At 34.4% G+C, this 25,887-nt stretch overlaps 2 protein-coding genes and 1 long non-coding RNA gene across 8 annotated transcripts in view; 2 read left to right on the forward strand and 1 right to left on the reverse strand.

The window, feature by feature from the left end:
• LOC106072126 (uncharacterized) overlaps positions 1–6,813 on the forward strand; it is a 49,583-nt gene extending 42,770 nt beyond the window's left edge. For all 4 annotated transcript variants that reach the window (XM_056007795.1, XM_056007797.1, XM_056007798.1 and 1 more), the window contains one exon: positions 5,097–6,813. In XM_056007795.1, the coding sequence (XP_055863770.1) occupies positions 5,097–5,237 (141 nt within the window). In that variant the 3' untranslated portion in view covers positions 5,238–6,813. The remainder of the gene's footprint in view (positions 1–5,096) is intronic.
• Positions 6,814–8,544: 1,731 nt separating this feature from the next.
• LOC129922298 (uncharacterized) lies at positions 8,545–9,899 on the reverse strand. Of its 2 annotated transcripts, none has more exons than XR_008774262.1 (2): positions 9,396–9,899; positions 8,545–9,204 (listed from the first exon to the last, which is right to left on the reverse strand). It is a non-coding gene; the product is annotated as an uncharacterized LOC129922298 (long non-coding RNA). The 2 variants fall into 2 exon arrangements; XR_008774263.1 differs by having other exon boundaries at positions 8,545–9,211.
• An 86-nt stretch (positions 9,900–9,985) lies between these two features.
• LOC106067664 (uncharacterized) overlaps positions 9,986–25,887 on the forward strand; it is a 56,364-nt gene continuing 40,462 nt past the window's right edge. Inside the window, exons 1-7 of one of the 2 annotated variants that reach the window (XM_056007800.1) lie at positions 9,986–10,226; positions 14,736–15,362; positions 17,720–18,032; positions 18,641–18,778; positions 18,924–19,128; positions 20,086–20,244; positions 23,093–23,616. In XM_056007800.1, coding sequence (XP_055863775.1) covers positions 17,757–18,032; positions 18,641–18,778; positions 18,924–19,128; positions 20,086–20,244; positions 23,093–23,616 — 1,302 coding nt within the window. In that variant the 5' untranslated portion in view covers positions 9,986–10,226; positions 14,736–15,362; positions 17,720–17,756. The remainder of the gene's footprint in view (positions 10,227–14,735; positions 15,363–17,719; positions 18,033–18,640; positions 18,779–18,923; positions 19,129–20,085; positions 20,245–23,092; positions 23,617–25,887) is intronic. The other variant, XM_056007799.1, reaches the window with a different exon arrangement.

Here is a 25,887-nt window from a genome sequence, read left to right on the forward strand (position 1 = left end):
ACAAAGAGAGTTTGTGTTACACAAACTCAGAGGCGGCCCCCGTCGAAGTCGGATCCCTGTCGGATCTGCATATTCGCAAATAACATTCAAGAGGTGATTTAATTTTGATGTAAAATGTTTTACACGTTTCGGATGTTCCTTCAGAGTTGAAGATAATTACTTCCTAGTCCAAACCTCCCGCAGGACGACGGGGGATGGGAGCGGGCAGGGTTTGAACCCTGGGCCATCCATAAATCTGAACGACAGTCCAGCGCGCAAACCGCACGACCAGGCAGCCATCCGATGGTCAAAAGTAATAATGTTTCAAAGATTCATTTGCCGTAAATTTAAATTTAAATTTAATAAAAAAATAGTAGATTAGTTTTAGTATATTAAAACATTACAATATTGATCAAAACGTTTGGAAATGAAAATCTACACTTTTTTTTTACACTTTAAGTTTAGAAATTGAAATTCTACATCTTAATCTAGTCTATTTTAGTCTAAACTAGATCTAGAAATTCTAGATCTAGACTCTAAAATAATTTTAATTAGAATATAAATCCAGATCTAGATATACTGTAATAAAAATCTAGATCTAGTTTAAAAAATCTAGATTAGATCTAAATCAAGATATCATTCCTTTTTTAAACGCGAGTCACATGACGAGGCTTAGTAAACATTACTATACCGAGTTCTTTTTTCATTTCATTTGAAGAATTAATTCCATATAACGTCAGAGGGAAAAAAAAACACTACGTCACACGGCCAAGCTAGACTAAAAATCGCCTTCATCTATAAGAGCCATTTATCGAGTGTTCATAGACTTTGGTGCACCGAGTGCGTTCTTTAAGCATTTCATTTAAAGAATTCATTCCATATGACGTCAAAGGAAAAAAAAACACTACGTCACACTGCCTAGCTAGAATAAAAATCGCCTTCATCATTACGAGCCTTTTATAGAGTGTTCATAGACATTGGTGCACCGAGTGCGTTCTTTTAGCATTTCATTTAAAGAATTCATTCCATATGACGTCAAAGGAAAAAAAAACACTACGTCACAAGGCCTAGCTAGACTAAAAATCACCTTTATCAACACGAGCCATTTCTCAAGTGTTCATAGACATTGGTGCACCGAGTGCGTTCTTTTAGCATTTCATTTAAAGAATTCATTCCATGTGACGTTAAAGGAAAAAAAAAACACTACGTCACACGGCTTAGTTAGACTAAAATATGTTTTCATTAATACAAGCAATTTTTTCGAGGGTTAATAGACATTGGTGCACCGAGTGCGTTCTTTTAACATTACATTTAAAGAGTTCATTCATATGACGTCAAAGAAAAAAAAATCTATTACCTCACAATAGGCTAGTAGGCCTACCGGTACCATAAAAAAAAAAGTCTTTATTTACACGAGATATTTAACGAGGGTTCATAGACATTGGTGCACTGAGTTCTAATAGATATTATTTAAAAAGGATCAAAGCCACATTGTTTTTGCGTTTTGTCTGTCAGTCGGTCTGTCCGTTATCTTGATATAAAAAAAAACAACTAAAAGTTATTAAAAATTGATTAACCTTTATTTTACGTTTCAAAACATCGCAATAATTTTTAGGTATGAACACAATTGAAAAGTTTATATAATAGATTGTTCCGGATGTTTGTATAAATAGTAAAAGAAAAAAGAGAATTTCAGATAAATGTAATACCGTTAATTAATTTTTTTGGATGGTCTCGTATAAAAATTAGATGTACTACAGCCACGTGGAGATATTTTCATACCTTACTTTGGTGTTTGGATTCTGTTTTCCTTAAAAATCGGAACATAATATTAACGATAATTAGATTTTTTAATGTTTTAGGTAGAAAGTTAAATGTACTGTAAGAGAGTAGTGAGTTAAAATATTTTTCATAAAAATCCGTAAAAACATTATTTCGTAAATGAGAAGATTATTTGTTTATTAATTAGAAGAGGGAGTTCAAACAATTATTTGGCGTTAGTAGATTTTTAAATAAATTCGGAAATTTCTGGCGACGATTTGTAAGAAACAAAATCCGGAACTTTCTTTATCGATTACAAAACTTCTATGTTATGTTTTACAAGAAAATTAAATGTCTAAAAAGTAATTTTCAGTAATCAATTCTAGTAAATTACTTTTTTTAAAAGCCTTATGCGATTTCAAACAATCATTAGGCATAATTCATGTTTTATAAAACAATATCCGGAACATTTTTACACTTAATGAAATATAAGTCAGTATAGAGATTATGATTTAGCATTAATATGCTATTTACATAAAAAACGGAACAACATATTATTGATAATGTGTTTTTGCAACGTTTAAGCATGGAAATTGAATGTAATATAAGTTAGAGGAGCAAACAAACATTTGTTGGCGTTGATTAGTTTTGCACAAAAAAATCCGGAACAATCAATTTTAGATACTTAAAACTATTTAGATGTTATGGGAGGAACATTAAAGGGTAAATCAGATTTTCAATAGCTTTTAGAGTTCTAGTTTTTTAAATCTAATCGTGACGGACAGACCGACCAACAGACAAAACGCACAAAAATAAGCTTCTTTTATTCGGATGGGGGCACTAAACAAAAAATAAATAAAATCTGATTTTTAAAAAAAGTTTAAGGAATTGGTTTAGCACCTGATCATGTTGCGACGTTACGCTACTGCACGAAAATCGCTGCATAAAAAGTCCATTTAAAAAAATGTGCGTGATATTTACATACAAAGTGCATTATTAGCCTTTATAAACAAACAGAAATGTTTTCTTTTAATTTTAGCAGCTAGTTGACCAGAAAAAACGTCTTTAACTATTATTTGTATTTGTTGTAAACATTTCCTGTACATTTTAAAAATATATTTGACTTAGTGATACTGAAAATACACAAAAATTGTCCATCTTTGTTAGCATATTGTAACATTGCCTCCCTTGCATTTACGTAATTGTTTTAGAATTGGTGTATTTTTATGAAAAAATCGCTTGCATAATTAATTTTATAAATTAAACGGTTTGCTTTTAGAAAACCAAAAGTAGCCGTTGCACCTAAACTTTTCAAGCCGGATTTAATGATGAAATAATATTTTTCATATCTCTTCTAGTTTTCGAGATCTGAGTGTGACAGACGGACAGACGGACAGACGGACAGACGGACAGACGGACATTTTGCACAAACCTAATAGCGGCTTTTTCCCCTTACGGGGGCCGCTAAAAAGTAATTTGTTTAAATGTAAATGGATAATTAGAATTAGAATGATATCTTCGTGTCAGCCTAAAAATATCGCCTGAAACTAAACATAGCGAGGCCTTTTAAAGTCCAGATATCAGAACTTAGCTATTCCTGTGTTGCCTGTAGGTAAATCCATCCTTGAAGCCTGGCCTAAGTTTATTATAAGTTATGTTTAATCAAAACGAGACTGATAAAGAAATAGTATAACAGTGCATTTGTTATCAAGTTACAACAAAAAAAGCAAAACCAAATAAAACTATCACTGACGGGTATTGGAAATAATATTTGTTCGTACTGTCTGATATTCTAGATACTTTTCCTATCTCCTCTCAATGTATCTCTCCATAGAACAAACTTTGTGACTTACTAGACTTAGTCCTTTTACTCCTAGTGGAGCATAGGACAGCAAAAGTACTTCTCCAATGGACTGTGTTCTGGAGAATTAAACTCATTGGAGTCCTTGTCAATTCTGCCATCTTCACATCTTGTTCTATTCATCTTCTCCATATTGACATTGATCTCCCATCTTTCATGAAAAAACTTTAACTAACTAAGCTTTCATTGTAAATAAAGCTCAGTGTTGTTTTGAATTAACTTTTGTTCTTAGAATATTTTGTTCTTTCAAACTGACAAAAATCGAGAGGAAAAAAAATATTCAGTAAGCTCGAGTTAAAAAAAACAAACAACTTTTGTGTTTTCAAGATCTTCCTTATGTATGAACTCATTCCACAAACTGTGGTGATGCTCGTACCGGGTGCACAGTAAAAATGTTCCACTCCTCACGCACTGAAGCCATCCGCATTAGCGCACTAAGAGACATGCTGATTTTTACCTTATATTATTTAGCCAAAATTTTGTAGTTCTGGTATCTCTAAAACAAAGTATTTGGGCTTCGGAGAACATTTCTCTAACTCAAGTCAAACATGAAGCAAGCTGATCCTGTGTCATGAAGTGAATCCGATGGGTCAGATAGGATATTGGATAGACATGGTATGATCATATCATGGCCAAGAATCTCTCACACAATCTAAGTAACGAGATAATCTCTTTATTCTTATATAAGAACTACTATTCTTAACGCGGTGGCTGAGCGGTAATGCGGAATGTCACGGGTTCGAAACCTGGTGAATACTGGGATTTTTAATTTCGCGATTTTTTGGATGACTATGAGTCTATCCAGTTCTAATGGGTACCTGACATAAGTTGGGTAAAAGTAAAGGCTGTTGGTCGTTGTGCTGGCCACATGGCACCCTCGTTAACTGTGCATCATCAGCCCCATAGATCGCAAGGTCTCACAGGGGAACTTTTCTTTTTTATTCTTTACATTCCACCCATGTTGTTGACGGTCGTTGATTTTAGCACCAGAATAACTTGAATAACTTAGTTGTGAACAAAACTAAATGTAACTTTTATTAGATTATAGACTAAAATAAACTTAATATAAAATGAAAATAATTAGATTAGACTTCAGTACTAAATATAAATGATATTTTGTACAAAATCTAATTCACTACAGTAACAAGTCTTTTCTGTCTCGCGGTCTGGAGTCGTCTATCCTACTCAAGACAGGTGATGACAATGCCACTTATTTTACGTCATTCACAACTAAACTCTTCCCGCCGTCAACACAGAAACACACACACACATACACTCCATAAAATCATCTCACGAATAATTTTGTGGTAGGTCAGATAAAGACACGAGTCTTAGTTGTAAGCAAAAGATATCATACAAATGTATGTCTAATTTATTGTCCAAATTGTACAACGGTGCTAACTTATAAGGGTATGATGAGGCTCATGATATCTCGGAAATAGAATCCTTTTTTTTTCCTTTTTACTAAAGACATTGATTTTATTTCCCACTCCAGTTTGACAGCTTTGTTATAGCTACAAGTGATTCCGAAGAAGTTGTAACCGGAGCTGAAAGTGATAATGTTGGCAGACCAAGAGGACCTCTCAGTGAAAGAACTCCTTTGCTGTCAGAAAGACCTTTGGCAGAGGTTATTTGATTATATGCACAATTTGTTTGTCTAGGAACATTGTTGATACAATTATTAGTCAATGTTTTATTTGGATGATATATCTTCACCCCCCCCCCCCCCACTCTCTCTGTGTTCCTCTCTTCAAATTAATAGCCTGATTCACAATGTCATTTTATATTTTTACATACGTAGCCCACTGTCTAACCTTCAACCCATCGTTCAATAAAAAGTAAATAAAAATTTTGTACCAATATTTTAGTCTTTATTTATTTTTTTTAAAAATAAATATTACTTATAAATGTTTTGACTCTTGCAGTTGAAGATACTTAAAAAGTTTAAAACAGACTATTTGTAACCTAAATGAAAACAATTTTTCTCAATTCATTGTTCTTTTAAGATATATCACTGTGGTCAATGATAAATAAAGAAAACAATAGTTTGTCTTAACAGAAGACTGTCATTACATGCAATTCAGGAGATGAAAATGTTTTAATAAAGATTGTAATTGCATGTAATGAGGAAGATGAAAGCATATTTTGTGTGTGTGTTATTTAGAGACGTTTTTATTGTGTTCAACTCGTATACAGAAATATTTTAATGTTTTTTTTTAATCAAATTTAAAAAAAGAATCTATTGTTATTTATTTCAATGATAGTAATCACAAACATTTTCTTTCTTCTTTTCTTTTTTTTAAACTAGATAAACGTTTGAAATATATTAGTTTTAAAATATTACTTTTATTGAATTTTAACATAAATGTTTATTATACTTAAGTAATTGTTTATCAATATTATATAAGAGATTTCAAAATCTTAATATGTAACAAAACACACGTACCTACATAACCACTTGCATTTACATGCAGTGCTAACACACATACATACATTCATACATATTCATACATATTCATTATTTGTCAATGTTTTTTCAATTCTGTCATTCTATTTTATACTTTTTTATATAAATACTTGTTTACGGTTGTTGTCAACTGTTTAACCATAGAAAGATGATGAAACAAGAAAAATATTAAAAGAATATTTATTAAAAAATCATACTTAAAGGGAAAAACCTCAATATCACTGCTTTGTAGATATCTATCAATCTATCTATCTATCTATATCTATATCTATATCTATATCTATATATATATATATATATATATATATATACACACATATATATATATATATAAGGCTTGTCTTCGAGTCCGAAGATTAACGAGGAATGCAGTATTTCCAGTGGCTGCGCAGCCCCAGCTGTGACCTAGTTATTTTGCCACACCCAGGGTAATGTATGTAATCTATAATCAACATAATAATAATTTTTAAAAAGTTTTATTGCATTCTTCATACTGATTGCCTAAAAGAATCTGAGATAAAAACATTCAGGCCTGTAAACAGGCGTTCTTTTGACTGAACTACTTCATATCCTAGGAAAAAAATCTCCTTGTTAGTTGTTAGATTTGAACTTGTACTACCATAACTGTATGAAACATCATGAACACTCAGTCCTAGTAGAACGAAGTGTTCAAATAAAGTTCTTGGAATGTCATTACAATTCGATTAAAAAAAAAGAAATTGTGTTAATAAAATAGAATGATTGAGAGTGTGTTTATGTCTGTGTGTGGGTGAGAGAGAGAGAGAGATAGAGAGGAGACTGTGTGAAAAAATAGATTATTTATACAGATGTTAAAATGGTAATTATTAGAACACATCCTCTATCATTTCTCCATTTTTCATCTCCTCTGTTAATTTACTTTTACATTAATTATAACTATCTCTTTGACTCTAAATATTTAAAATTTATCTCCCTTCTAGAAAAAAATATATGTACATAAGCACATTCTTCCCCAAAATAAATTGAACTGTAAGTCTTCTTGTAAATAAACTACTGTATCACTATTGCTTTTTTGTTGCTTGATTACCGAGTAAAATCAATTAATGTGAAGTGATTCCATCAAGAGGTTGAAAACATTTAGTAACATTTTTACCAGGGACCTATTGAGTTGTCATCCTCCCTACATTGCACTATGCCTCAGAAACGTGGACAGTGTACAGAAATCAGGCAAAGAAACTGAACCACTTCCACATGACATGTCTAAGAAAAATACTGAATGTCAAATGGCAAGACAAAATGCCATACACATAAGTCCTTCAAAGAGCGGGTCTGCAAAGTATCCACACAATCCTAATGCAGTCCCAGCTGCGATGGACAGGACACGATTATTTCAAAACAGACTAATGAATGTCATTGAACACAATATATAACATTTTTATGTGTAAAATTTTGTTTATTTTCATATGAACAGTATTCACAACAAATGTGGAGTGCGAGAAAACCCACTGACCGTGTCTAACTTACAGATGATCTTATGTTGATAACCATTTTTCATCGTGTGGTCAAATAGCTAATATTTTCCCCCTAAAAAATGCCCAATTTCTAGAAAAAAACGTTAAAGCCTTTTCGTAATCCGTGTACAGGTTCTATTCAGTCCACCTATGAAAATTGTGCAAGCTTTTAAGAAGAATTGTAATACAACCAACTATGTAGGCCCTTTTTATACAGACATTTTAAAAAGTGTACACTAGCTATGTGGTTTGAAATTTGAAATAATAAATATATAATATATATAAATATATACTCAAAAAGATAATTAAAAAGTTTGAGCGTAAAATAAATGAAAGAAAACACACAAAATTTGATCATAAAACTTATTTGACAGATCGATGTAAATAAATCTGACCGTAACGCACTTCTATCCAATCCCACTTCTATTCTGAGCAAATTTTAGTGGCCCCCGTAATGGGAAAAGCCGCTATTAGGTTTGTGCAAAATGTCCGCCTGTCCGTCTGTCACACTCTCGAAAACTAGAAGAGATATGAAAAATATTATTTCACCATGCGATGCGGCTTGAAAAGTTTAGGTGCAACGGCTACTTTTGGTTTTCTAAAAGCAAACCGTTTAATTTATAAAATTAATTATGCAAGCGATTTTTTCATATAAGTACATCAATTCTAAAACAATTACGTAAATGTAAGGGAGGCAATGTTACAATATGTTAACTAAGAAAGACAACTTTTTTTGTATTTTCAGTATTACGAAGTCAAATATATTTAAAATTTTACATGTTTCGGATGTTCATTCAGAGTTGAAGATAGTTTACTTTCTAGTCGAAACCTCCTACAAGACGACGGGGGATTGGAGCGGGAAGGGTTTGAACCAGGGACCATCCATAAATCCGAACAAAAGTCCACCGCGCAAGTTCCATACCCTGCTTGCTGCCATCCTCCGTCGTCTTAGGAGAAACACCAGAAACGTGTAAAACAGAAAAAAACATTTTCTGACATGATTTTATTTTTTGCTATTGATGTATTTCTAAAGATGTTAGCAAGGAATTAGATAATAGTAACACACAGCTGAGAATACTGACAGTGGAACTTGAACAATATAAAATACATTTGAAGTAAGTGTAGACTTAACAAATATAAACAAGTTTCTATTTTAAAAGCAAATACAAGTTTTGAAAATAGTAGCTAAATATATTTCACAGATCCATTGATCACTTTTACTTTACTTTTGTTTGTTTAGGTCTAAAACTTCTAAGCTGAATGAACTCATGAGTAAGCAGAAACAGATGGAACATACTCATAAATTAGCTGTACAGAAGTAAGTTTTCAATAATATACTGGGTTATGATCAATATCCTGCACCCCATCCTTCTTTTAGCCTTCAAAGTCTTAAACAGTTTTGGCATATAAACAACTTGACAGAACTCTTACAGTTGAAAGAAAAACAGCAGGTGAGTTCTCCACTAATCCAGCAACTCTTTTTGATAAGAGAAGCCTGGAGGCTCTTCTTATTGCATGCCCAGCCATGGAATATGAACTTTGAACTGCCATCTTGATGGTACCAAGTACCCCTTCTCCAGGCTTTCCCTTAAGTCCTGTACCTGGTTTGAGCTATGACTTAATAATCTTTAACATTGATGACACTTCTGCAAACTCATGAAACAATAGAAATTTATTGAAATAAACTACAATTAAAATTGGATTTATCTATTTACACTACCCGCCTTAACCCATATAACAAAAAGCGGAAGTACAAATATTAATTCTGGCACTAGCCTATAAAAAATAGAATACATAAAAATAGCTCTAGCCTATAGAAATAGAAAAATAAAATTACATATAAAAATAGCTCTGGGAGTGCAAGCTCACATATAATACAGACGTTACTTCAAAAAAGAAGATGATTATGTCCTTCCTCCTTGTCAAGGCTCTTTTTCTTCTCTAATATACGTATGTGTACTTCATTGCTGACTACTAAATGTACCCAAGTCCTGGGCAATACCGTACCGACACATATAACGACAGAAGAAAGATTCAGAATGCCAATTCACAAACATATAACATGTTTATTACATACCCTGTAATATAATACAGGCTCAGTTAAGACAAATGAAATATCCAGTATCAATTAAAATATAACAGCTCAATATCCCATAGACTGAATAATGACTATACAGATAATAATTAGAGTCTACACTTCGACTATATCTAATTCCAAAAGTCCAACTGTCCTGGACTAGGAACACAACCACACTGCCTTATTATGAGTTACATTCCATTCAAAAAAAACATCTCACCAAGTAAAACAATCCAAAACAAAAACAGTTTTGAAGTCAACAACCTGAATCGCCCCCCCCCTCCCGTCTCCTCTACAATTAACAGGTGACCCAGACCCAGAACTCAGTCCTGGCACTCCTCCATATTTTATCTTTTATTTTCTCCCCCTGCTTTTACTGTTGTGTGAGGCTAACATATTGTTCAACAAAAATGTGCCAGACACCTAGATTCGAAAGTATCTCTTCCACATTGCCCACTACGAAATAAGGACAAACCTTCAGTTATGCTGCACACAATGAGTCCGGTGCTATTGCTTCATTGAACATTTTGATCAATAGGATTTAAAAGGAAATAAATTTTGAATATGGTAAACGTTTAGTGTTAGAAACTGGTAAGTAGAATTAATTTTGTTTTAAATCCTTATTTTAGTATTTATGAGAGACCATTTATTCTTAGCCTCAACAAAATAAGTCGCTGTCTGACTCATATCTAGGCTTGTAGTTTTCGTGTCACTTTTTTTAGCCCTCTTGAAAAGAAATTAGCCGCTATTGGTTTTATGTTTTTTGTCTGTCCGTCCGTCTGCATCGTTTAAAGCATTGCAAAAACTTTAAGCAATATTAAAGATCTGATTTTACTATCGACTGTAGCTTGTTCAATATATGGGTTTTCTTTGGGTTTTCTAAAAATGTAGTAACTTTAAAAAAAAATCTAAATATAGTAAATATGCAAACCGTTTATTTTATAGAAATGTACTATTTAAAAAAAAATAGATTTTAAAGCTATGCAGTATACATAGAAGAGAAAATATTTAAAGTCAGATGAAAGCAAGAGCCACTATAAAACCCAAAAGAAAAATCTTACTTTTGAACAAATGCAACCTAACATTATTACACCAAGCTGCATTAAACTTTCAACAAACATTCTAATCAGAAAAAGACATTAACCAACCAGTTGATACCCTCTGGAATTTCATTAAAAGCTATCTTGTAGACATTATAAAAAATCTAATACTAACTAAATACTTGTGAAAAAAAAACTGGTTTAATAATGGATTAAAGAAGCTTTGCAAACAAAGGGAAAAGCTATAAAGAAAATTTTAAAAATCTAAGGCAGAAAGAGTTTATAAAAAGTATATTAAAGTTAAACACTTAACCCAAAAAGTAAGCAGACAGCTGAAGTGTGAATACATAAACAATGTAATATCTAAGAATAACAATAAAAACCTATGGTCATACATTAAGTCTAAGAAAATGAAAACAACAGAAATAGCACAATTAAAAGGAGAAGATAACTAAACACATAATGATAATGAAACTAAAGCTTACATCCTAAATAAATACCTTGCATCAGCATTCTCAGCCCCTTTAGACGAAGACATTTTACTTATTTTGAACCAATTAGACAACATAGGAGATATAGAAGTACAAGAAAAAGGGATCCAAAAACTATTAGCGAACATTAAACTGAATAAAGCATCTGGACCTGATGATATTCCGGCTAGATTAGGCCTAGCAGTACTGAAAGAAGTAAGCAATGAGCTAGCAGCAGTGTTCAAAATATTTTTTCAGTCATCTCTTAACCAGGGCAAAGTACCAAGGGACTGGAAAGAATCTAGCGTCATTCCCCTATTCTAAAAAGGAAAAAAATCTTACACAGGACACTACAGACCAGTATCACTTACCAGCATCACATGTGAAATCCTAAAATACATAATATGTAGCAACATCATAAATCATAAACCACCTAGACAAACATAATGTCCTTACTCCATACCGACATGGCTGTGGAAACCATGTGAAACATAACTAATAGGACTAACTGATAATTTTTCAAAAGGTTTAGATAATAGTGAGCAAATAGATGCTATCTTTTTAGATTTTTCTAAGGCTTTTAACAAAATTCACAACCATAGTTTGCTTAAAAGAACTAAAATATTTTGGGATTGATGGTCCATTGCATCAGTGGATTAAAGATTTTCTGATAGGGAGAGAACAAACTGTAATAATAATAGGCTCTAAATCAACACAAATAACAGAAAACTCAAGTGTACCACAAGGAACAGTCTTAAGTCCAAAACTATATTTAATTTACATAAATGATTTACCAAATTGCATTAGTTCAGATACAAAATTCACATAATTTGCAGACGATTGCATAATATATAGAACTATAAAAACAACACAATAGTAAAATACCTATATTTAGATTGCCTTCAGGATAGAAGACTCTAAAGTAAGATAACAATTATACATAAAAGACTGAACCATAATCTTCAAATACAAAAACAAAATCTAATAGAATACTCCGAAAAACAGACAGATAAAGGCACATTCCACGTTCCATATGCTAGGACAAATTTGTACTAGTGCTCTTTCTTCCCTACCGCTATTAGAGCATGGAATGGGTTTCCCGTGCCAACCAGGAAAACTAATGACTTGGCAGAATTTAAGTCATTGGTTAACATGTATGACTAGATGCATGACAATAGGACGTAATCATCTCCTTTTTTTGAAGTAACGTCTGTATTTTATAAGCTCTTGAAAGCGGATCAGCAACTTGAGTATTAGCGAAGGCGTACACTTGTATTTTTTAAAAAATTGTATGCACATATATATACAAGTTTACATATTTTTCGTACAAGATTTCTTAGGCATTTCTTGTTTTTAAACAGTTACTCGCAATGTACATCACGCTGCACTGGAAGGGTTAGCGTTTGATATGATCTCAGGGAGAAGATAAATAGTTCTGTGTTTATTGATCATTTGTAGATGAAAAATTCTTACAGCCATTTACAAAGGTTTCCTTTTTTTCTTATTGTTTTCTGGATCAAAAGTTAGGTTTCTCTCTTGATATAAACACTTGATCAAGTCTACATCTACACACAATCGCTTTATATAAACACTTGATCAAGTCTACATCTACACACAATCGCTTTATATAAACACTTGATCAAGTCTACATCTACACACAATCACTGAAGGCGTAAAGGCCAATTAAACAGACTGCTGGTGGACAACGGCTTTGTCTGCACGAGATGCGGGAAAATAAGCAAATCGCAACTGGGCTTGCGTAGCCACGAGAAACACTGTAATCATCCTTAATCTTCGGTATATATAATACTATATAATAATAAATATAAAAATGTATCAGAGAGAATACATAGCACAGTAATGAAAAAAAACAACAAATCTACATGAACACACACATACTTATAAACACATAAACTAAGACACTTCTAAATAGACCTTTATTCCCCAAAACAAAACAAACAAAAAATTTTAAACGACACTCTATCCCCCTCTTCCTGTCCCAAAATTAGACAAGAAATTCGGACAGGGTCATTCAGTTTATTAGTTTACTGCAGGGAAAGTGCAAATAGGTCAGAGTGACCGAAATGCTTTAAAGTGTGACACTGACAGGTAAAGACTGGATGGTACAGAAAGTGTTTCAGAGTTACATCGGTCAGGTCAACCTTTGCCAGCTCTTAAGCTTAGTGATTAATATGGGGAAAAAATCGGAGGATTCTCACTATATCAGTGATACGCGGACCGCGGGTAAAACATGGCTAGTTACATAATCAATCAATGGAAAATAATTCAAAAGTGAAATTAAAAAAAGGAGGGTTAGGGAATCGTCTGACTACCAAGTCTTGAATCATGGATAAAAAAGGAAAGACAATCAACGTCATAAGCTCTTTCACTGGTGGGATTGTTCGAATAAGTGACCACAAAATAAACGTTAAGTCGAATGAGAAATTTTGTGGCTGTCTAGTTTGAGGACCGCTTCACAAATGAGAACATTAGAGATAGGGTTATTATGACCTGCTCACTACTGTAAAAGATACCGCAAACTAAAACTATATGGCCTCATTACAAGGTCTTCGGAGCTCGCAAAGATCCTCCTTCAGGGAACAGTACCAGGAAAAAGAAGAAGAGTCAGACAGAGAAAGCGATGTAAAGGCAGCATAAAAGAATGGACTGCCTGTCAAAGAAAGAGGTTCTATCCAAGTAAAAGACTGAGAGGAATAAAGAAAGACGGTCGACGAATCTTATGGAGTTCCCAATGGTCCAACAGAGACCATTCAGTATATAGACCAATAGCTCGTTGTGTCGTACACAACTGTGACGTGGCAACTTGATATTGGTCCAAACTGCACACATGTTGTAACGTTGCAGGTCAGTGTTCAGGTTTTATGTAACGTTTGATCTCGGTCTAACAAACTACAGGATAGAGGAAGGTGAAGTTTAAATTGGCAGAATTCCTTTTATTTCCCCAATCAGGTTTGAAAGTAGACTTGAAACAGGAGAAATAGGCTTACAGTGAAAAAGTCTTTACTAGTAAAAGATTTTTTGTATAGTTTCAAAGGGACACAGAAATTAGGAAATACTTACACTGTTTTTAGAGACCGTAAGAATGACAATGAGACTAATGTGTCTGTTAGTTTTCGGTCAGCCTCTCTCGTTGAGATGCCTAAAACCTTCATATGCTCGAAAGAGTAAGCTTCTTGTACGCACATTAATTTTTTTTCATGTATGCAAATGCATATAAACCATTTTAAATCCTCGAAACAGCACGTAAAAATTAATCGTATGAAGCATTTAAAGATAAATACCGCACTCGGAACATTTTGATCACAGTAGCATATGAGGCGCCCTAACCGCGCTTCCCCTTGTAGGAGGCTGCCATGGCTAAGCAAATTAATGGGCTTAATAAACTTATTGCTGGTACCTGTTTTCTTTTACATTCTTCTAGTGCACATTATTCACATGAACAGTTAAACTTTTTACTTTCCTTAAGACTACTATAGCCTTAATCTTGTTTTAGGAGAAATGGCTTAATGCAATTCTCAAGCATTGACCTTTTTTGATGTCATACAGAGAATCTTTAATGTTTTTTGCAGTTTCACCTGCAAGGTGAACATTATGGAAGAAGCGGTGCCTTTCATGACAACAAAATCAAAAAATACGTTGGGAGTGACGCCTCGAAAGTTGAAAAGTTCAACGCTATCAGAACAGGATATTTCTTAGCGATAGTAGATCAAGCAGTTTCCCTAATGGAAAAAAAGATTTAAACACTTGGGATGCTTCAATCTTTGTTTTTCTGTACCGCTTGAAGAATCTACGAGCTTTGAACTACGATGATTTGTTGAAGTGCTGCTGGGATTGGGATACAATTTTAACTTGTGCGCAGAATTGAGGATTTTTGGAGAAATAATTTCTGATAATATCATATGTCTTCGGCACATTTGGCTCATCTTTGCCCAACATTTGATGTTGTATACAGAATTATGTTGACAATTCCGGTGTCCGTTGCAAGCGCGGAAAGAAGCTTTTCAAATTTAAAACTTATAAAAAATATTTACGATCAACAATGTCGCAAACCAGACTGTGCCTTTCAGCTATTTTGTCAATCGAAAGGGAACTTCAATCAAAATTGGAATACGAGGATCTTATCAACCAGTTTGCACAGCTAAAAGCCAGAAAGGTTTCGTGACTGAATCATCTGTGACCGTCTAAGCAACTACTTGGTTGGTGTTAGTTTCATTGCAACTGCTCTGGTTCTCCTCCGTAATTTAGCTGCTTTCCGAAATTAATATTATCTAGTTTATCAGTTTGTCATGTGTCGTGAATTGCTTATTTGGTTGTTGCCCCTTTGTGTTTGTTTACATTTGTTAGCTTGTGTACTGACCGCATTTCGTGTTGTAATCTCTACTATGTGTGTAGTTGTTTGTCATTCAGTGAAATAAAGCTTTTAATGTAACATGGTTTCTTCTTATTATTATTTCTGGATCATTAATTACGTTTATTAACCTTAAATGCAAAATCTTATATGCAGAGCAATTACAATACAATACAGTATTTAATGTACTCTAGCGGCTAATATAAGACCAAGAGTACCTACGTAATGTTGTCAGTTTTGTTACAAAATAAGGTTCAAGGCGAACATACTGTGTTGTTATATTACAGCGTTAAAGACTGATTAGCCCGTTTATAAGATGTGGTACGTATATATATATATATATATATATATATATATATATATATATATATAATATATATATATATTGTTACAAATGACCAGTGACAGGAAGATGTTAACGTATGACCCCCGGCGAGATGACACGGCAGCGGGTGTTCTCTGGAATGTACATGTATAAACAAAGACAGGATGTGACGTGTACTTACGTGTTGTTCCAGAAGGTACTAGCAATGTTTGTGCAACTTTGGAGGAGCGATTAGGGACTCTATATAAGCGATATAAAAGAGTTAATGTGAAAGTCAGTCGTGAGTGAGTCGTATGAAGTCGTAGGTAGAGTCGTCGGTACTGTTGTCTACTGTTGGAGACAGTGGAAGAGAGATGTGTATGACTCGATGCAAGTTAACTAGGGTAGATTTAACTGGAGTGGACTACTGTCGTTAACGTCTATACAGCGAACTACAGTGGACTTGAGCCGTTACAGTCGATACAGTCGATGTAAGACGTGTGCGGCTCTGATTTGGTAGACTTGAGTTCGACTTGGTTCAGCTTTGAGAGACCTGGAGCGACACTGGGAAGTGTGTCGTTGGTCTGTTCTGTGGAATACGTCTCGATGCAAGTTGAGAAGAGATGAATTGCAACGAAGTATAGCTAACTGTAAACTGACAAATATTGTACAGTCTTCTACGCTTCATGTTACAGTGACGAATTGTTAGAGTTAATAGTCAATAAAGTTATATGAAGCTGACAGTTGAGTCGTCAAGTTCTTTGCAGTGTTTTTATTTGTGTGCCTACTAGTACATTTAGCCAGAAGTGTCAGAAAAACATAACAATATATATATATATATATATAGATAGATATAGATATATATAGATATAGATATGTAGTCTACCCTTACGTCTCAAGGCCCCGCACATGACGCTTGCCCAGTCCAAACTATAATCAAAAACCCCCTAGATCTATGCTACTACTATAATTGACACTAACCAATATAACAATAGGCGGAAGTACAATTATAAATTCTAGCACTAGCCTATAAAAAATAAGAGGATATCTAAAAATAGATCTAACCTATAAAAATAGAAATACATATAAGAATTGCTATGGAAGCTCAAGCTCACACTTATAATTAGCTTTTGTTATATCTAACGTTAGTTACACCCAACATGGACTATACCTGTCATGTTTTATTCCTGACATTCTTTACATCCTACATGTACTATACCTGACATTTCATATACATGACATTTACATCTACTGAACTTGTTTTGAGAATAAAACAAAAAGACTAGAAAAGTTTGGCTATCGAGTTTTAGATCATGCCATTGTCATTTGCTATGTTAGTAGTGTCTCAACTACCCTGTTGAGGTTAAAGGATAAGTTTGGTTATCGAGTTTTAGATCATGCCATTGTCATTTGCTATGTTAGTAGTGTCTCAACTACCCTGTTGAGGTTAAAGGATAAGTTTGGTTATCGAGTTTTAGATCATGCCATTGTCATTGGCCATGTTAGGGGTGTCCCAACTACCATGTTGAGGTTAAAGGATCATTTTGATTTTTTTCTTTAGTACAAAATTCATAAATACGAATCGGAATGACAATTTTACCTTTTCAGGTATTGAGTTAATCAAAACTAGTCACATTTAGAAAGTTAATTCTGTGTTAGAGGTTAGGGTTGTTAGGAACATGAAATACAGTGCTAGTAATCAGACAAGTTGATCACTATCATTAGCAGTGTTGGTAAAATAAAATTTGATCGCAGACTAGCACATTTAATTTAGTTAATTGGATTAATTTAAAAATCTGTCCCTGCTAATTGTTGAATGTAATGTTATTATATAATCACTACATAACAATGTTAAGTGTACCTTTGTTCATTCATGTATTAATGAAAAAAAGTGTCTATAGGTAACAATTCAGGTGTCAAACTAGAATATAACCAAACATGTCTATGTCATCATCACCTTCAAACCTGGAGGATTCAATGAATAGCAGCTCATTAACTGTTGACAACCAATGGAAAGTTGAGAAATATATAGCCGAGAGATTGAGCAGACAATCTGGGCCATCCAAACTGGTACCCATTGCAAAATGGACTCTAACAATCCTTCTTGGCTCTTTCATCACTTGCATATTTGTTGCTACAAAACTGTCATTCATTTCGCTGGCCAGATTTCTAAATTCAGTGAAGCCTACTTCCAACAATTTTGACCATAAAGAGGTAAGTGACCATGATTAGTGAAATAACTTTAGTAGTCTTAGTGTAACGATGTTACTAATATCTTGACACGGGTCCTCATATTGTGAAAAGGAAATGGATTCGGGGAAAAGCTTTTATTTCAAGTTATGACAATTTTCAACGATAAGTTCGCATTGTAGACTATAACTCAATCCAAACGTGTTTGTTGCCATTAATTGAACAATTGAAAATCTTGGCACGAAGATTATGCATAATCTACATTATTTTGACAGACATGTCATTTTTAAAACTTACGCCTAAATATATACTTATTCTTGTGTTTAATGTTCAAAATGTTGCGAACTCTGATGGAGGGCTTATTAATGTTCTATACTTAAGTCTGAGTATAAATTGTTACAAATAAGGAAATGAACCAGTGATGCATATTGAAATGAGTGTACTCAATTACAGTAGCATGAGTGGAGAAAAATGACATCTGATCTAGAGACTTTCACGATTTGTTTTATAGTCAAAATAGTTGCTGTCTTGTAGATGTTTTATTGTAGATCTTGCAATTTCTGGCTCAACCATCAATTTAGTGTGAATTCAAATCAATCTATGTTTATTCATTGGTCCTTTTTTTTTTACAGTGGGTCTTCTACACTGGTCACTATCTCCTCATTTACTTGACCATAGCTTTGCCATATTTCTTACTGTTTCTGAGGTCTGCTTGGACAGGCCTATGTCATAGAACGGTGGTCTGGCCAACGAAACGGGCGATGATTTTGGTAAGTCCTGACTAAACGAGCTTTTAACAAACACTTTTACAAGAAGAAGACTTGTATGTTTACATTTTAGGAGGGTTTATTTCCCTTTTATAAATGTTAGCCCTCTTGTCCCTTTATTATATATACTTTTTTACATTTGTTTTAGTGCGTTTTAGTTGGAATTTTGGAGCCTTTTGGTTTGGTAATCCTGGCTTTGAAGGTGCTTCCCAACATGACGCCAACATTAGGTGCTTTCACGATGAGTTCTTTAATTGCTTTCTCTGTTGTCGGGACAACCATTGAATCTTTCAAACACAGATTTCAATTTGTCTGGAAGGCTTGCAACATTGTGTCTTTGATTTTACTTTTCGGTAAGTGGGTTTAAGTGTGTCAATTGGAAACACATATTTAAAGCACAAACAAATACACAAGAAAACAAAATTATTTGCATGCCTCTATATTTAGCCTCTGTTATTATTTAACCCTAAAAGGGTCAAGTCTTTGCTACAGTTTTACAGAGCATGTCATATCAGCCCGAGTACAAAATGATCTTTCACCAGGTTTTAACTTCTAGATTTTCGCCTCGAAAACAAATGGTTTTGCTACTTGCTATTTTGTACACTTGAATATCCAGAAACATATAAATTCAAGTATAATTTTATATTTTTAAACTAAAATTTAAAACAAAAATATTTTCGAAGTTTATACTTAAAAATAAAATAAGGCCTTGATAAAGTGCTTGGCTTCAGAAACGTGGGGTCCCGAGTTTGATTACCAGTAACCGAGATATTGAACATCATGATCTGAATGACTCCCCTGAGTCCACCAAACTCTAATGGGTACCTGGCATACGTTACTAAGTAAAGGCGGTTGATCGTTAGTCATCGGCCATAGAAAAAGATGAAACATCTGCCCCAATAGAGCGCTAGGTTTGAAAGTGTACCTTTGCCATACTCTACGTCCCTCTTTATGACAAAGTCTAAACGTCAATGTGTATTATTGCTGGATAGAAATATTCCTGACATGCGTATCAAAATAGTAGGTCTCTGTAGAGAACTTTACTTACCTAAAATAATCAAATTAAAATTAATGATTGAATAATAAAATTAACAAATAATAAACTAGTATGCTTTATTTTAAAACTAACAAATTAAGAATTGACCAACTAAGTCTTGACCAGTTGAATCCATTCCTTACATTTGTGTCTTCTCTAGAATAATGAAATATAAGCGCTGGGGAAATAAAAACAAATGTAATATTTAACATATTAAACATTCCCATATCACGTAATCTCTGGCGGTAAAGTTGATTCCATTCTCATGTGGCAGGTGGTATTGGACTGGTCATCTACATGGTAGTGGATACTAGGGGCATTAGCAAGGACATATGGCACCTTCCTGTGTGTATTGCAGTCCTGAACGTTGCATGGCTACCGTGGCTACTGAAATGTATGACAGAACAAGCTGAGTCAGGAATTGAGTATATAGGTCAGTGCTTGCTTCAAACCTGTCTTTTTAAATTAAAAAAAACAACAACAAGACCTCATGTAAATAAATACAATAATGGTTCCGTAATTATAATCATCATCATTATCATTCCTTTGGGTTCCTCATGGAACATAGGGCCTAATTCTAATCATAGTACCTTAAACTTCATACAGATTTCTCAGGCCCAAAAAAAAATGCTAAAAGAAATCAGAGAAAGTCCTTATTTTCAAATATTATACTCAGCTCTGTCAGAGACTCTTTCGAAGTTCTAGTCAGACTATCCTTCAATTTATATAGCTTTCAGTTTCTTTGCAATCGTACTTCTAAGTAGACAGACGGAGGGGACATTATTTTTGAAGCTAATTATCTAGTAAAAATTATTTTTTTTTTATCACCTGAAGCAAAATTCTCCCTGATTAAAAGATAATTTACCTCCTTAATTTCAGGATCTTTGGAAATCTCATTAAAATCTTATAAATTGTCCTTAAAAATAGACGTAATTGTCATTTTTGGGGTGTTATTCAATATGATAAACGCCAATCCTACGCGCGATTAAAAAAAAACAGCATTGTCAGCTTTCATTTTAATAGAAATGTAATAGAAATACAAATGTATAATCTAATTTAAAATCCTAATTTTCAATTATTATCCTTACTCCTGCTCTGACTGGGCCGCGCGCAATCCATTTCGCACAGGGCCCGCAATTGTTAGGGTCGGACCTGGGTTTATTTATAAAGTTGATTCTGTGTATATTCCGAAGAGGCAGATCATGTACAGAGCAGATTTTCGTTCTACGAAATATCATAGAACAAAGTCTTGAGTACCAACAACGGCTATCGATCAGTTTCGTGGACTTCAAAAAAAAAACGTTTGATAGTGTCACTATGGAAAATAGTTAGAGAATACGGTATCCCAGAAAAATTCGTCCAGATCTACGACACCTTTACAGTCAGTCTAGTTGCTGCATTAAAACAGAAGAGGGAACAACAAAGTTTTTTACAATCGAGACAGGTGTGAGACAGAGGTGCATTTTATCCCCCTTCCTTTTCCTCCTAACCATCGACTACATAATGAGGAGAGCAATGAACCAGACTGCCTTTGGTATTCCATGGCATGAACAACTCCGATTGACGGACTTGGACTTTGCTGATGATGTTGCACTACTCGGGGCTACAAATAAATGCATTCAAGAAATGACGGAGAGCCTAGACAGAGAGGCACCCAAAATTGGCCTCCGCATAAACTTGGATAAGACTAAAATTATGAAAGTGGGATATAAGGCAAAGGGTGTCCCCGTCAGACTTGGCGAGTCAAAGCTTGAAGAGCTTGACAAGTTCACGTACCTTGGCAGCAGCATCATGACAAATGATGGAGATGCTTACCACGATGTAACGTACCGAATAAGAAAGGCAGGGAGCATTTTCCAAAGGCTGCAGCCTATTTGGACTAACCAAGCCATTGGACAAAAATACACCTTCTCAACACAATCGTCATTCCAACTGCTACATAGGCATGTGAGACGTGGAAGTCATCTGTCAAAATTGAGAAAAGACTAAATGTAGCTCAACAGAGATGGTTGAGACGGATTTTGGGAGTCAGTTACACAGATCGGGTCTCAAACAAGGAAATCCTATGCCGAACTGGGAGTCGAACACTTAGTGAGGTTGTGACTGAGCGTCGCATGAGGTTTGCGGGACTTGCTCTACGTCAAAATGAATTACGCACACCAAGAGTTGCGATAACATGGAAGCCAAAACGACGAAAGCGCTAACAGGGACGTCCTCGTATTACTTGGCGACACACCTTCATGGAGGACCTCAGAACAGTGGACACCAGGTGGGAGGAGGCTTCAGACATTGCCAGTGACAGATCTTTATGGAGACAGATTGCCGCCCAATGCGCCGAACGGAGGACCTAAGTCTAAGTCTAAGTCTGTGTATATTGTAATAAAAGTTAAATTCGGTGGCGTAGCTAGGGTGGGGGAGGAGGGTTTGAAATTTGAAAAATGAGGGAAGTCCCCAAACGAGTGTCCAAAATTAGTTTTTACTTTAAATATTACGCCAATATCTCGTCATCATTGCCACTGCCTCGTTTGAAACTCATTGTAACGAATGCCAAAATGTAGGGGCCCCAAAAGAGGTCAAGCCCCCAGGGCTCCTGAATCCTTAGCTACACCACTGGTTATATTGATAATTTTTTTGTTTGTTTTTAAAAGCAATGTTGAAGTTGTTTTAGTTCTACAATTAAAAATATAATACATGTATGTCGGTTTAGTTGTACTAGCTATGTGGTGCTACCATTCAACGACCGACCAACAACAGTAGGCTTTATATGAACACTTTGCAGATTGAATCTCCTCGACATTGTTGATTGGATGCTTTTATTTCAAAATCCCTCCAGGTCTTTATGTCTACATATTGCTTTAGGTCTTTATGTCTACATATTGCTTTAGGTCTTCATGTCTACATATTGCTTTAGGTCTTTATGTCTACATATTGCTTTAGGTCTTTATGTCTACATATTGCTTTCGGTCTTCATGTCTACATATTGCTTTAGGTCTTTATGTCTACATATTGCTTTAGGTCTTTATGTCTACATATTGCTTTAGGTCTTCATGTCTACATATTGCTTTAGGCTCCCTTGCATGATCAGTAAATCTTCTTTATGGCGCTTTCTCTTCTTTTACAATGTGACTATTTTATTGCCTAATAATTGTCAAACGGATCCTGAAAATCAATATACAGGTTACTGTTATAAAATTTATTATGAAAATCTCAATAAAGTTTTTCTTTTGTTTTTAGACATACTGATTTTTTAATTCAATTTTGTGTGCGTGTATGTCTTATAGACGATGTCAACATTTGCAGAGGATCAGAGTCTACATCCACCACGTGGAAGTCATCGTTCATAACTTACGGAGTCAAAAACCTGGCCACATTCTTTTTCTGCTTCGTCTTCTACTACCTGGATACTGACTTCCCCATCAACTTCACACAGGAAATGCTCTCGGTTTTCCTCTCGGCTTGGGATTTCCACACCAGCATCAGGGATGCTCACGTCTGGGCCAACTTCGGCGTCAATCTGATTGGCGGGCTGGTCGGCTACATCTTGGTCGCCGTCACGTGTCACACCAACATGCAACGCGGCTGTCTCGCGCTGCCCCTGGTCTTGTCACTTCCGGTTTCAGTGATTGTGATCAAAGTTCGAGAGCTCTGCAATGACTTCATGGATGACGACGTCTACTGCCAGTTCAATGACGGCAAGTTGGCGCTGGTCGTGATGGCGGCAGTGGCCTTCACCTTGGGTCACATGCTCTCCATAGGGAGACACTCATTTGAAAAAGAGTTAGTTTATTTACAGAAAGAGCGAGAGGTAAACACATTTCTGACAGTTAAAAAAAACAACTTTATAAATGGTAGATAGTTGAAATTTAAAAAAAAAGCTTATATTATGTGTATAAATTAGTTTGAATCAGTCATGTACTTAAATTTGTAATATATATAGACTAAAAAAAATAATTATGTGTGATTAGAAATATTTTACCTATTGTTTTGTTTCGCGCAGTTTCATGTTTTTAGATTTCTCAATACGTTATGATGCTATCACTTGGACCAGATGCAAAGGGATGGATGAAGAAAGAAAGGGGTATCTGGGTGATCGCTTTTTAAATGTATTTATATAAAAATGAGGGGGAAACGACCTGAATTCGAACTCGTGGGCTAAATTATTCTTAGGTAACCACTCTGCTAGTGAGGAGCTTATGAACATGGAAGATTGTATCTATTGTTTCTATTTTATGTTTGTGTTCAACAAGCCTTAGACGATGACCTATAAAGGGAACTAATTAAACTTATACCATCACTTCAGTCAAGTACATTTTTTTCCCATGTTTAAGATATAAAAAAATAATTATCAACATTTTTTTTAAATTGATTGTTTTTTTGTCAGGTAAAAGAGATAATTGTGCAAAATTTCAGCTTGATCCGAAACTGGGAATGAAAGAAATAATGTATACAAACATGAACTTGACAGAGTGCCTTAAGATGGAAATACATGTAATTGAGAATTGTCATAATTATGGCTGCTGTTGTTTTTTAAAGGGTCATTACATCATCTGCCCTATAGACCACAAGGTCTGAAAGGGAACTTTACTTCAGTTACTTTACACTCTGGAAGTTGGGTTGAGAGTTTTTATGTTGATATTTATTTAGAATAGATGAATACGCTATCATTAGTATGCAGGGCCGCCGCGAGGTTGTGGCCGCCTGCGTGCGAAGTTGAAAAATGCCGTCCCCCCCTTTTTTTTTTTTTTTGAAAAAAAATTCATTAAGACTGAGCTGGACACTGTGACCTAAAGCGCTCTTTGATTTAAATCCATTTTTATACCATTTCTTTTTCTTTTCATATTCGCATTGTTGACGTATCCCCATTCCCTTTAAGATGTTTTATTTTCAATTTTAGAATTGCATTTTTTGTAAAGAATGTAACGAAAAGAAAGGAAACTATGTTTTAATTATAACACACTTTTTAGGTTTTTATTTTCCATTTATATTTTTAACACTATGTAAAGAATCCAAATTAAAGTAATGAAATTTCACTAAAAATGAGTCAGTTTCACTAACCTATATATAATATGTCTATGGTCAGGTTTTTTTTCCGAACTAATGTTGCCTACATAAATTGTAAGCGTTGTAAAAGTTTCTTCATGGAGATAGAATTGAAGATGCGGCAGGTTTTCGCTCAAGTCGGCAAGTGGTTTGATTCCGGGCGGGACTCTGCGCTAAGCGTCTTCTGGCCTTTTTCTCTTAGTAAGAAGAGAGAATTTTTAAAAGGCTAATATTGATGTGTTTTCTTTCAGAACGTACTATTCATCCTAATAAAAAAAATCGAGGGCCATTATAAATCTAATAATAAAGAGGCAGCCCTGGCCAATAGTATTATGCGAGGGACATTCTAGGTAGGAATACATGTTGCGCACGTACGTCTGTAATGGGCGTGCGTATTTTAACAATATTCTTCGTGTTAAGTAAGACGACCCTGTCACGGACGTTTTTTTTGTCACACAAAAGTTGTTACTATTATAAAGTGCAATAGGCGGAAGAAATTCGACTATTCTGAGACAAAAAAAAATCCAGAAGAATCGCACTAGCGGAGACGTTTTAAAATGTTTTCTTGACCCATATTGTTGCACAAGCGCCTCGCAAAAAGCTGTCTACATTTAAAACGATCTTATTAGAAGATAAAACGCCGTCTCCTACTTAAGAGGTTTTAATTTTTACTAATATTCAAATAAATTACACTGAAAATAAAACATTTTTTCGCCGCCTCCTCTCCTTGTTGTTAGTTGGTCGTTGACTTGTCGCTACAAACAGCTAGTACAACTTAACCAATGAAGGCGTTTTATATGTTTACTAAATAAGCTTTAAAAATAACTTGAACAAACTTCTTATGTGAACACAAACACAAAATAACTGTTATTACAATTTTCACAGATTTAATTTGAGATAGAGATCTAATATTAATGAAATTTACTGATATTTAATTGAAATCTAGCTCACTACAAAATAACGTCTATCCTCTTTCATGTCTCAAGATTGTCTGACGTTTTACAATTGCATTTTGCTAATTTCATCATCTTAAATG

This window comes from Biomphalaria glabrata, chromosome 13 (assembly GCF_947242115.1).
Source record: "Biomphalaria glabrata chromosome 13, xgBioGlab47.1, whole genome shotgun sequence".
NCBI lineage: Eukaryota > Metazoa > Mollusca > Gastropoda > Planorbidae > Biomphalaria > Biomphalaria glabrata.